Below are 13,352 nucleotides of genomic sequence, written 5' to 3' on the forward strand. Positions count from 1 at the left end.
GGGGCATTTGGGTTGGTCCTGAAATAGGGCCTAGTCATACAACCATTCAGTGCAGACATGACTCTACTACATTCTGAAACTAAATTGCCAATAAATAAATAAATAAATAAATAAGCTAAATCTTAGTAATACACCCAATGACTCATTAATAAAAAGATATTGTTACGAACACACAAACTTATAATAACATCAACCAATAGAATATTTAAAAAGTAAAAAATAAAATAAAATCTCAATCTTTTGGTCCCACCCTTTTTGGAAATTTAAGATACGATCATTTAAGTTACGGCAAAATAACAGTATAATACATGTAATAAAATCTATTATTTCCCTGTAACGAATGGTGCATGTAACCTCAAGCAACTGAACAGCAACAAGAAAATATTTTGATAGTGTTACTCAATCGTGCAAACTGTACATTCCATGAAATTCGTTAGACTGGACTGAACAATTGCGGTTATCTAACCAAAAGAAGCCATTTCGGTCAGTCTCCACTGTATACTACGTCTCCTTCTCTCAGCGAATCGAAAGAGAGAGATTTACAGTGTAAACGTAACTTTTTGTAAGGCCGTTCGAGCGCTAAATACCTCACCTGCGCCTAAACTACATTCCCAGCCAGCTCCTGGCTGACATTATTCACGTTTTGCGTGCCAACGTTTCCTGTGTACCATATCTGGAATGAACTACCCAATCGAGCAAAGTAATGCAAGATGGGAGGGGTTCCGTTATGAGGTCACCGTGGGGGACTGAACTGAGGGTGAAGGCAATGAAAAGCTCGGCACAAGAGAGCGATAAACATGAGACGGAGGGACATGAAATATGTGAAAGCAGGAAGCGTTTTATTTAAACAGGTTTAGTTAAGTAAGCCCAAGCCAGCAACTTAATTATAGGACTGATCTTTCATTGAGTTGACGGGGGAAAACTCGCATATTGACTGTGGCGCTCCGAGCGCGCTGAACAGGAAGAAATTCCCTAGCTTGCAAAAAAAAAAAAAAAAAAAAAAAAAAAAAAAAAAAACCAGAGAGGAAAAAAGACGCATGAGGGCAGAAAAGAAAGTTTTGCGTGGTGGAAACAATCAGGAGCTATTAAACTTTGCTTGCTAATACCAGCGGTGCAAGAATCATTCGCTTTATTTTTACTGTGGGATAAGGTGCTGGGTTTATATAGCTTACTGTCTTTTGAAAAATCGTCATTTTTGGGGGCTTATAACATCAACAAAAGTTTTACGAACGGAAAAGCAAAAGCCTTACTTCACAAAAGCTGACATTCTTTTGGAACTGTACACCTTCCGTATCTCCTTGGATCGCTGGGTTTTGTTCTTGCTATTTTAACTGCTGTAGAAGAAGATTATTATTTTTCCCCAAATAGCCTACTGTTTGGGGGCTTGGGGGCGGGTTGGATATATTTTTCTCTCCTACATGGCCTCTTCCAGGATGTACTTTCTTGCGAAATGCATTGTGATCTCCCAACTTATTATCCTTGTAGCGGAGAGCGGTCAGGCGCTTTTGTGTCTGCCCTGCGACGAGTCAAAATGTGAGGAGCCCAAACATTGCTCTGGTAGCATGGTGCTGGGAATCTGCGGCTGCTGTTCCGTCTGTGCCAAGCAGAAGAACGAGAACTGCGGTGGCGTTTTCGGTTTGTACGGGACCTGCGACCGGGGGCTCCGGTGCGTCATTAGACCACCTCTGAACGGCGGCTCCATCACCCAGTATGAGGTCGGGGTTTGTGAAGGTAGGCTACGTATGTTGATTGTGTTCCTGTAATAAATAATGGAATAAAAGTTGATAAACGGTGTCAACAAATAATAGCAGTCAACCTCATATTCTTTAGAAACACAAATTGCATTCTAGCTTATGCAGTGGTCCTCTAACATGCATGCAGCACAGGGTATGCAGAATATTGAACAGGATTGCATGTTTCCTGTGAGTCTAGCTCGCGATGTGTCGAACAAAAATTTTTGTGGACAATTTTAATTGTTTTTGAAGGGCTTAGTGTGTCGGTATAGCAGAGGCTACCCTTTAAAGTAATTGCTAAGCATTAATAAGGTTTCTGTTAGGTGACGATTATGATTATTATCGGGAACAGTAGACTGGTTGTAGTAGCCCATTCGTTTATATATCGCTGTCTATCACAAGTTATAATTTTTGCAGAGGAATCTGCGGCATTGACAGTGATGTATCCGAATAACAGCCTAAAATTACATGTGTAATGACTTGAGACTGAAATAGATAGGAAGAAGCAGAGATTGAGCAAGCAAGCAAGCCAGTTAATGTGTTTGCAGCATGTTGGTTTTCCATTTCTTTGGGGTATTGCTAACGGATTCCATGCTGTTTTTGGACTTGGTGCCAGCCCCAGTCTTTCCGCCGGGGCTTGTTGGTTTTTCGTTGGAATGTCTGCTATGCAACTCCTCTTGCCCATCAACGCGTATATTTTACGTCGCCTAGCGGAAAGACGTGCACTTCAAATATACGGAATCCCATAAAAAACGCTGTTATGTGAGTCAACAGAGAATTGATATATAGGCTATCCTACCCACTCGACGTCTGGGATAAGGCATGAGTTGCAAATTACATTCGTCCATATTTACTATTCTTTTTAAGGGCACTTCTGGGTTGTTGAGTTTGTAACGCGTGGACTGCAAGAAGTCACTGCAAGGGAAACTTATGTAGCCTACAGTATGGTATTAAAAAGAAAAATTAATAAAAGGATGGTAGGCGAAGCAGTAACGTTTGTATCTGTTACATTTATTTATTTGCAATTGTCATCAAGGTCACAAAAAACACAAATATAAGTGAGTGGTGTAAGCTTAGTCAGTCACCCAGTTTGCATGTGCTACAATATGGCATAGTAATTATGCCAGTAATTTTTCAATTCACTCATGTGAACAGGTTACAAACCCACACACTGTTCACTCACACTTTCATACCACATGGACAATTTAGACTCTCCAATTAACTTAACCAGCTTGTCTTTGGTCTGTGGGAGGAAACCGGAGTGCTTGGGGGAAGCTGACACAGGGAGAACATGCACACAGAAAAGCCCCTGGCCAGGATTCCAGCTTGATACCTTGCTGGGAAGCGACAGCCCTGCTCACTGCACCACTGTGCTACCCGGTTGTATCAGTCTCACAGATGCCTTCTGTTGGAGTCATTTTCAAAATCCGTAGTATACTGTGAAGATTATGAAAACATGGGTTTCCAGCAGATATACTCAACAATGTGAAGCCCACCTACTCAGGGCAGGGTATCTGCCTTCAAAAGCTCAAATCTCAAATTACTTTATCTGTGATTCCGATTTGGAAGCGGTTTCACTTCTCAAGTGGGCTGGAGTTGTATTTTCCTCAGAAGTAACACATTCATAGGTGCCCTTGGAAGGAATTCATCTGTCAAAAAACATTGTTGTATTGAATTCACCTCAATGGCTAAACATGACATGACATTTTTGTTCCACCTAAAATTAAATGAATGTTCCATGCACTGCATAGTATATATTCCTCAGAGGGAGAAGAAAGAATTTGGAAATTGACAGTATTTCTCTTTTATATGGTTCAGTCTTAAATGGGTCATAACCATCATGGGTAACAGTTTCTTATGCTGCAGTAGTGAGAATTGAGGTTATGATTGTAGGCAACTTAAAAGTGAGTTTCATTGCTCCAAGAAATTGATTGCTAAAATGTCCTTAATATCCAATTGGAAAACGAAGGCTTTTGTTTTTAGTGCAATGTTTACAATACTGTGATTGAAGAGTAAAATGTTTTTGGTTTGTAGAAGGCTGTGTTCAATGGATTTGGATGAATTGACTTGGTTCAAGTGTTCTATGTGTTTTATTGCAGGTTTTTTATTTTAACGCAGAAAAAATCTTTTTTTATTTCATTGGAAAAAAAAAGATTCCACAAAAATCATACTGTAATAATTAAGAACAGAGATTGGGAGGGGAAATCCACTGGCCTCAACACAAAAGAAAGAGAGAGGCGATTGATCTCGACCGAAGAGCTAGTTTGTGTTCACACTGCAGCAACACAGTTCACTCTGTGTGAGATCGGCCAAGTATTGCCTTGCGGGGTATACATTCTGATTGGCTGTTGATGTTCTGGTGAACAAGTCCAGATATTTCACCCTTTGAGAATCAATGTGTGCTTGTCCCACTTAAATGGTACTGTCCCCTGGGAACCTGACAGTGTTTGGAGTCCACTGTAGCAGTGGATGTTTTCTACCCCTGTAGGCAAATATCTCTAACTGTTGCGTTTTAAGATTTGTAACTGTAATGAATAATTATTCACATTTGTTTATTAACGTTTATTAAATGGCGCTTTTTAAAATGGGTACATTACATGTTTAAATATCTCAGAAAATGAGCAATGGATAATGATGCGTTTATTTCCCATTACAGGGGGCCACGTAACATCAGGGCAAGTCACATTTGCCATGTTAAATCAATATGTTTTTGAGATCTTTTCATGCTGGCAAGGTCCCTTGAAGAACAACAGAATCATAAAAAATTAATCAATAAATTCACTTTTTTTAAACTTGTTTAAACAGTACTGTATAAAAGTATTTTTGAATGTGTGCATGGCAATGGTAAATCCAATGTATTTTCAGTCACTTCTAACCAAACCACAACCATTTCTGAATCCTAATCCGAATACAGATTCAGATAATTTTGTGTCATAAGCAATACATATGCAGATACAGATAATGGCATTGCATGACATCCCTAGTTCTTACTGTGAAATGCTTTATTCCAAATATAATGGGACTCCATGATCTGTCCATAGAACATTATCCCAAAATCTTTCTCTTCATTAGCTGTGGTTAGATAGATCCCATTTTTGCCCAGTTGTTATTGTGCCTTTGGAGAAACTTTGGCTTGCCTGCCACTCCTGTTTAAAGTGTCCTCCATTTGCAGATAATGGCTCTCACTGTGGTTTGATGGAGTCCCAGAGCCTTAGAAATCACCTTGTAACCCTTTACAGACTGATATATAGACACAGGAATAATGCAAAATAGTACACATGATATTGAACGTCATGAACTAAGCAAGCGCAAGCTGGATATATATCAAAATGACTTATTAGATGATAGTAGGCTGATGTTTAAAAGTCGGCTATGCTGACCTTGTGTCCTTTTTTAAATTTACCATAGGGACATGAGAAATATCTTCCTCTAAAAGTAAGTAAATAAAACGAAGAATAACTTGAAGTAGTTGAAGTAGTAGTAAACTAAACTTGCCACTTAAACTGTTCTGGAGTGGAACAGAGGCGTTTGCTGTTGATACCACATAGGAGATTGCAGAACCTAGCAAAGCCACCTTGCCAAATATTGGGAGCTACAATCCAATCGCTTTAGCAGACGGTCCCATCCAGAGTGACTTACAATGTGACTTACAATGAATTGGTCAAAGACCAGTGTGTTAGGAAGCAGGGAGTAGCCTCACAATAAAACATCACGACCCGCTAGCTATAGACTGTAACCAAGAACCAAAGTACAAATTCTCAATACATACCCATAATATATTGATGATAGTTATCACTGGTTTGGTGCTTTTATAACATTTTGCAAAGTGTTAGAAATCCACTTGGGGCTGAATAAAATTAAAACATTTTCAACTGCCAATTAAGATGACGCTCATGTTTTTGCCAATTAAGATGAACTTTTTTACAAGACAAAAAATGGTCTGGGAACCACACTATAAGAAAGATATAGTGGTGCTGTACAAGGTTCAGAGAAGGGCAGCAAGATTGAGTCCATGTATAAAAAATGAAATAAAAAAAGTTTTATGAGGAATCTCTTTAAGCTTTGTAAAAGGAGATTTAGGGGGATTTGATTGAGGCTTTTAAATTAACTAAAGGGAATAAACATCGAATTTAAACATAACAGAGCCAGGATTTGCCACCGACAGAGTAGGCTACGTCATGCACCAACAGCTTGTTGATTTGTTTAGTTAAGAGCACGGCGAAAACATCATGAGCCGCATTTTAATTTCCATATATGAAAGATGGACCATGTGAGGGGGAAATGGCAACCAGGCAAAATGGAGAAAGAGGAGAAAAGACAACAAAGTGCGAATGAGGAAGGAGATGAGAGTGAGAAAGGAGGAGGATGTAAATGTATGATAAATAGCTGAAATTATATTTGATTTTAATGAATATCTATGCATTTTGGGTATTTAAAAATGTTCTGGGCTGCGTTTCCTGATAACGGTGCCTCTTAGCATTTTACGAAGACTTGAAAGGTATACCTTACTAAAGTTGTTTACTTTTCTAGGTGTGTTTCCTGAACTATCCCTTAAGGTTGCTTAAGGCATAGCTTCTATGTGCGACCCATCGACAACTCCAGGATCGATTATTCACTACATGCAACTTTAGAATTAATTCAAACTGAATTATCCAACCGTGTATATAATTTTCGCCAAATACAGTCCTGTGCAGAAGTCTTAGGCACCCTAGATTTTATTATATATCCATTTCTTATTTTGTTTGTGCATGTTAGTATAAAAGAACATATTTCAGATTTCCAAATATTCATTTTCCAAAAGATTTAATTTTACAGAGACATGTTTGTATTTAATTTAAGCAAATGACTACTTTTTACATAAAAACTTGATCAAGGCTTTCTGAGATCAGAAGCAAGGAGCCAACCAAAGTCTGCAGAAGAACTGGCAAGCTCTCCAACATTACATTAATGGCATTTTAACATTTTAACATGCTAAGGGGTCAGCTCCAGCTTACCTCCAAAAAATCATCAGACCCTACACCCCTGCCCGACCTCTTCGTTCGGCCACCACAGGTCGCTTGGCGCCTCCCCCTCTCCAAACTTCCACCTCCCGTTCACGACTACTTTCTGTTCTGGCTCCACGGTGGTGGAACGAACTCCCCGTTGAGGTCAGAACAGCAGAATCTCTTGCAATCTTCAAGCGCAGACTGAAGACACACCTTTTCAAGCTGCACCTTTCCCTGCCCCTCCGTACCTCCCTGTAAACCTTATTTGTTGTCTTTACCTGTGATAATTACTTGTGTATCAGGATATTTTATTTGGCTAGGTAAGCATTGTTTGGCTAGGTAAGTGGTTCATACACTGTTCATGCATTTGTGTGTTGCGGTACTACAATAAAAAAATGAAATTCAAATGAAATAAAATTAAAATTCCGATGATCAAATAGGCAGTTTTTAACTATTCTGGCAAATTACTAAAATGTAATGTAAAATGTATAGTATGTTTATTTAGGGCCTTTCATTGAATTATTTTGATAGAATCTTATCTGTACAGAATGTTATACAGGTGATGCTTTTTCTGAGTAATTGACCCATTCTTTGGAAGGGGCGTGTTCAGAATAATAGCAGTCTGGAGTTTAATTAGAGAATTTATTCATTCTGTGAAAAAAACAGGTGTCATTAATTGTCCTTTATTAAGGACGAATGTTTCTCACATTGTTATAAAATATATTTCCTTCTCAAAATGGGCCTTTCCAAACATTGTTCGGAAGAATGTAATTTGATTAAGAAGTTGATTGGAGAGGGGAAAACCTATAAAGAAGTACAGCAACTTATAGGATACTCAGCTAAAATGATCTCATATGCTTTATAATGGCAACAAAAACCCGAAACAAGAGGAAGAAAACTTGCAACTACTGTTAAAACGGATCGAAGATTCAGCCATTCATCAGCTCCAGAAAGATCAAAGATGATCTACAATTAAGTGCTGTTACAGTCAGAAGACGTTTGATCGAAGTTAAGCTATCAGCAAGAAGCCCCCGTAAAGCATGTTTTTCATACTACGGTGTTGGCTTCGTATACCAGGGATCATGGATCAGTTTGAATACATCAAAATACTTCAAGAGATTATGTTGCCGTGTACCGAAGAGGAAATGCCCATGAAACGGGTGTTTCAACAAGACAACGACCGCAAACACTCGATTAAGAGAGCAACATCTTGGTTCTAGACAAAAAGGAGTGGCCAGCTCAATCCCCCGACCTCAACCCCATTGAAAACTTGTGGGGTGACATTAAAAATGTAAAAGAATAGCGCAGACTTGATACAATTTGCTAATGCTTTTTTTTTTTTTGGAATTGAATGTGTAATGTTTTCCACTACATTTAAAATATTTAACTAAGCTATTAAAAAATATTTGCACTCTATTAACGCCCTGCTATTTATTTGAACACAACCGTATATCTGGAGAAGAAACCTCTTGATTTTGATGACCCCATGACCTTTTCTCTAGCATCACCATCAGGAAACAGATTTCTAAAAGTAATGACTGGATTTGCTGTACATGTTTATGCAAGGGGAGATTTTTTCAGAATATTCTTATTGGTTATTGGCTCGCAGAGGTCTGCACTCTCCTGAGTGCATTATTCCTAGTTGTGACAGAAACTAATTTTATGCCCTGCGTTTCCTCCAGTCTTGATATTGGTAGCCTGTAATTTAGCTGAATCTATTGTGTTCTTCTGTATCTACTCTTCTTCAAAACATAACAAGATAATTGGCTATAAGTATGAGTAATTAAATTATGAGCGATCAACTATTGTGAACCCTTTTGACTACAGGCATAATCCTGGTATCATCTCAAAGGTAACCCTGTGGGGTTTGTTTTCCAAGAGTCAGGATTACTCCAACTATTACTAAAACAAAGTTACAAAAACTCAAACACAGTGAAAGTGGAAGCTTTTTTTCTCACTTAAAAGATTTTCAGTTTTTTACTGGATACAGATTATTGTAGCTGTGGCTGGTGCGCTTAGAAACACAATGGAGCCAAGTCACAACACTGGACAAATCCCCATTGAAATTTTGGGACAATATCACCAGTTTTTTTTATAATGTAATCCAAAAGGACACATGGAAAGTAAATGATATGGATCTTATGTAAAATACAGCATTTTGCAGTTTTTATACTGGGAAAAAAAGTGTTTGCACTTCCCCCCTCCTGTCACCCCCCTCTACCTCTCTGTCCCAAACTCGCTCTCCTTCCATAGATCGCAACAGGTCGAGAAGATCATAAAAAGAAGTGCAATAATCACAATATTACTATCTTGTATACTAATATATTCATTGAGTCCAATTGAGTTAGGTTTTTTGTCAAATACCCAACACCCATCAACAAGTCAAACACATTCCATACTTTCACATGCTATGTATTATTCAAATGCAGGCTGGCTCTTTATTTATACCCATACTGAATAATGATGCAGTATTTTGAGAATGTATTTAAATTCTCACCGATATTAAATAACTGTAAATGCCCTGTATTGTGTGTTGTGTTCACTTAGACGAAAGATTCATTGAAATGCCTCCAAAGGAAGTCCTCTATTGTAGGCATTGCAAAATATTTTTTTGTTGTAAAACGTCAACCTTTCTTGGCATAAAATCTCATAAGAACTGTTTTTGCCAAAGCACAACAGACTTTGTGCATATTGAAAATGCAGTTTTCTTATGCCGGTGAAAAAATGCGGTGGTGTTTATGCAAGCCTAAGAAATTATACACCATTGGAAACGTAATGTCATTAGCTAAAATGCTTTTTAGTCATTACTTAAATAACATGCCCGTAGTTGTTTTTTTGCTAGAGTTTGAATAGTTATATAAAACAAACTTAAAAGATAACTGTTATGCTGTTATGCTTGATTTATTTATTGAGACTTTAAATGAGGCTTTCTATCTTGAAAGTAGCAGAGTTCTTTTGAATAATGGACTTTTGTATTGAACAAAGTTCCTTTGTTAAGTATGCTTCCCACTAAAGGAGGATTTGGTATTGGTCATTTTGAGACCATGTTTTTTACTGTAAATACAGTGGAGTACAATGGACAGTATTTACATTTGACCAAATGTGTGACCAGTCAGAAGTAAATTTGAAGTCAATATCCATACAGCATGGGCAGGCTGTGTTAGATGTCCCATTCACATATGCAGATATTATATATTGTTACATCAAAAAATATTTTAATGTTTAGAAATTTGAAAGGAGTACTAGAACAAAAAAAAGAAGGTATTTAAGGTGTAGTTACCTACAGCATGTGGCAGATTTTGTACCGATAGGACAAATTGATGCCTTGGTGTCTACCCGAGTTACTGTAAAAGCTCGGCAGACTGGGCAAGTTTAGTGTTTTCTATAAACTCGTTTTTTTACAACCACATTGGAAGGATAAGTCAGATACCTGTACGCCTATTGTGCTTATATAACAAATTATAAAATTCTACATGTTACACGGGAAGTGGACACAGATGCTGTCATGCAGATAATGCAGTCTATGCTTTGTTTTCTTTGACATTGTTCAGTTGTGTTGTGCACAACTTGCAAGCATTCTTTGGCAAGACCGACAAAATAAAGATATAATGGTCCGATCAAGATAGCATTGGGCTCGGGGATAAGACTATATTGATGACTCAAAGTGCCTGTAAAGCAGCTGGAAATTTTTTGAATAACCATAAATTATCACAGAGGGATGTATCCACTACACATCCACCACATATCTATTCAAGGTAATGTAAATAACTATAATAGCATTTCAAGTCAGACATAAAATTTGTATTAAAAACAATATCAGGGTTATATGGATGTGGTCTGGATCACCTCACCAATCTTTAAGCTCCCAAAATGTGCCACCCACAAATACATTGCATTGGTGATCTGGTGATCTCCTGGGAATTTCAGAACTGTTGCTAGAGTTTGCAGAGAATGGTGAGTGGCCAAAAATCATCCAGCGAGCAGCAGTTCTGCGGGCTAAAACAACTTGTTAATGAGAGAGGTCCCTGGAGAAGGGCCAGACTGGTCAAAGTTGACAGGAAGATGACCGTAACGCAAATACCCACACATTTCAACAGTGGTATGCAGAAGAACATCTCTGAACACACAATGCATCAACCTCTAAAGTTGACACCTTCCACAGTTTCTCTCTTGTGAAACCCTGCATTTGAAAAGGTATGTTTGTGTTTTGTGAGTCAAAAAGCCATGGCTAATAGGGCTAATATTTAATCAAATTCTGTATCAGATGCTGGATCAAATGTTCTTTTTAAACCACTGAAGTATTAGAATTTATTTACGTTTGATGAGGTATTGGTAATCATTCTGATCATCATTCGTTTTCAGGGATATTGAAGTAATTTTTTACATTTTCATAGTCTGCAATACTTGCCATATAGCATATAGCCTTTTATTGGTCCTTAAACCTGGGTTGAATGGAAGCTTGAATTAGTTTAAAAAAATCCTTGTCCTTGTCTCAGTTGTAATAGAGGCAATTCATCTGCCATTGTTGACCTTGTCACACCGTATGGATAATATTGCCCTGATCCAAGCTCATGACATTACCATTTTGTTATGATATTGAAAAATGGTTAGAGACAACCTGGGTTTTCTGAGAATTCTGAGGCGGCTGCCTCTATCAAATTTTATGCCGCCTCCATGAAATTTGACCGGCGTCCAAAAACATTTGTTGCATACTGTTGATTTGTATTTCTAACTGAAATGGCGGCATTACTCCATTGTGGTGCTGTATTATAATCAGCACAACTGGGAAAGGCGCTACTGAAAAAGTGTGCAAAGCTGTGTTTTCAGAGTACATAACCGGAGATTGCTAAGTTTGCTCAACTTGCTCAAACTAAAAGTTGCAGATACAGCCCGAATAACAGTGTTTCCCAGCTGATGTGCCATGGCACACCATTTTGCCCTCAGGCGAGGTTAGGCATACCTTTTTAAAAAGTTCACATGAATTAAAAGTATTAATAAATAACTAACACATCCCAGTGTTTTCCATTTACTTAATTGTGACAGCCCACCAGTTTAATTTGTTGTGAAACCTTTCAGAATATTTTTTTACTCCCATAATGAACATAATAGATTGCAATGTGTTTTGCACTGTCTCTTTCCATACGTGCCCATGAGATGAGAACAGGCTTTCGATGTTGACTGTAGTCTCTTTTAAACACTCTAGAGTGCTGCATCTCATCTCAACTTCCAGCATCTGGCTATTAAAGCTGTCTGTCCAGAATGTGAAGCCTACCATTAAGTCGATTATGTGAAGGAGTGATACTGTCGATATTGGCACTGCGTTATGAATTATTAGCCACTGGCTAATCTACCAAGTTAACAACAACAAACATTAGCTTCACACTTGTATACTCTAATAGAAGGCTAACATAATATTATTTCCAGCATCTAGTTGGCAAAGCTGTGTCCCAGCTGTGATATATAATGTTATGTTGATAAGATTCTTCATGGATCTTGTGTCTTAATTTTCTCCCAAAGTGCACCAGAATGATACGTTCAAGTTTCAATCGAATTCAGCCCCCAAAAGAACATTCAGGCCTACTGTTCACGTGTTACATCATTCTATGTAACTCGCTTTTGAGAGTGGTGTGCCGTCAGATTCTGTAAGTTGGGAAACGTTGTCGTAGAATAACAGCTTTTTTACATTATTTTTTTTAGAAAGAGTACCATCATCTGAGGCCATCATCTGATCATTACTGACTGTTAAAAACTGTAATTCATATTACTAATAAGATGTAGGACATTTCATCATGTGATCATAATGAATTAGCCTAATTTTTAGCCAGGAAAATCCCTGACAACTGAATGGTATCTAGTTATCTACTTTAAAGAGCTCTATATTCTGTATTCTAGGTCTATATTTGTTGTCCCACTGAAAGTTCATGCATGTGCCTGGAAGAGTGGTATTGGATTTGAAAATCCCCCATGTATAGATGGATGATAAATTAAAGGAAAAACCTCAATAAATAACAAATGCAGATTCTTCCATACGGGTGTATTGCATGATACAATGAAACATTTGACATCCTATCATGCACTGTGGCATGTATTAAAATGCTGGTCAGGCCCAGTTGACCTCAATTTTGGATCAAGATGGCAAGAGGAAACATTTAAGATATGTCCTTGTTCATCATTAGGGCACAGATGGCTGCAGCTTCAGTCACAAAGACTGCTCAACTGGCTCAAGTGTTTCAATAGTAACGGTGGCTAAAGTGACTACATCTGCATTTCGATATATGGGAAAGATGTCAGTAAATAGGGTTGGAATTGTAATCGAATGCACAAATTCGATATTCCTCAGATTACTGAGAATGTCAAAAAATGAATATACATTTGATAGATGAGTCTCCATATGAGTGCATGTGGCAAGAAGTAAACGGAGGACCATTGGTCTTCAAACATGAAAGAAGTATATTCATTCCCATTAAATGCTTCTATACTTTTCAGGAGTGTATAGATTTATCTACTTTTAGGACTATAAGAGTGTTAGTTATGTCCTAATAATACTTTCCTGAAAATATCAGGAAATGGAAAGGAGATCCTGTTTCCAAAAGTGAGCCAAATCTAAGCACAAAATGTGTGTCCACAGGGACTT

At 37.9% G+C, this 13,352-nt stretch overlaps 1 protein-coding gene across 5 annotated transcripts in view; it reads left to right on the forward strand.

Moving 5' to 3' along the window:
• Positions 1–751: 751 nt before the first annotated feature.
• The window catches only part of crim1 (cysteine rich transmembrane BMP regulator 1 (chordin-like)), a 134,775-nt gene continuing 122,174 nt past the window's right edge, over positions 752–13,352 (forward strand). For all 5 annotated transcript variants that reach the window (XM_061247202.1, XM_061247203.1, XM_061247205.1 and 2 more), the window contains exon 1: positions 752–1,731. In XM_061247202.1, the coding sequence (XP_061103186.1) occupies positions 1,419–1,731 (313 nt within the window). In that variant the 5' untranslated portion in view covers positions 752–1,418. The remainder of the gene's footprint in view (positions 1,732–13,352) is intronic.

Source organism: Conger conger, chromosome 1, assembly GCF_963514075.1.
Source record: "Conger conger chromosome 1, fConCon1.1, whole genome shotgun sequence".
Lineage (NCBI taxonomy): Eukaryota > Metazoa > Chordata > Actinopteri > Anguilliformes > Congridae > Conger > Conger conger.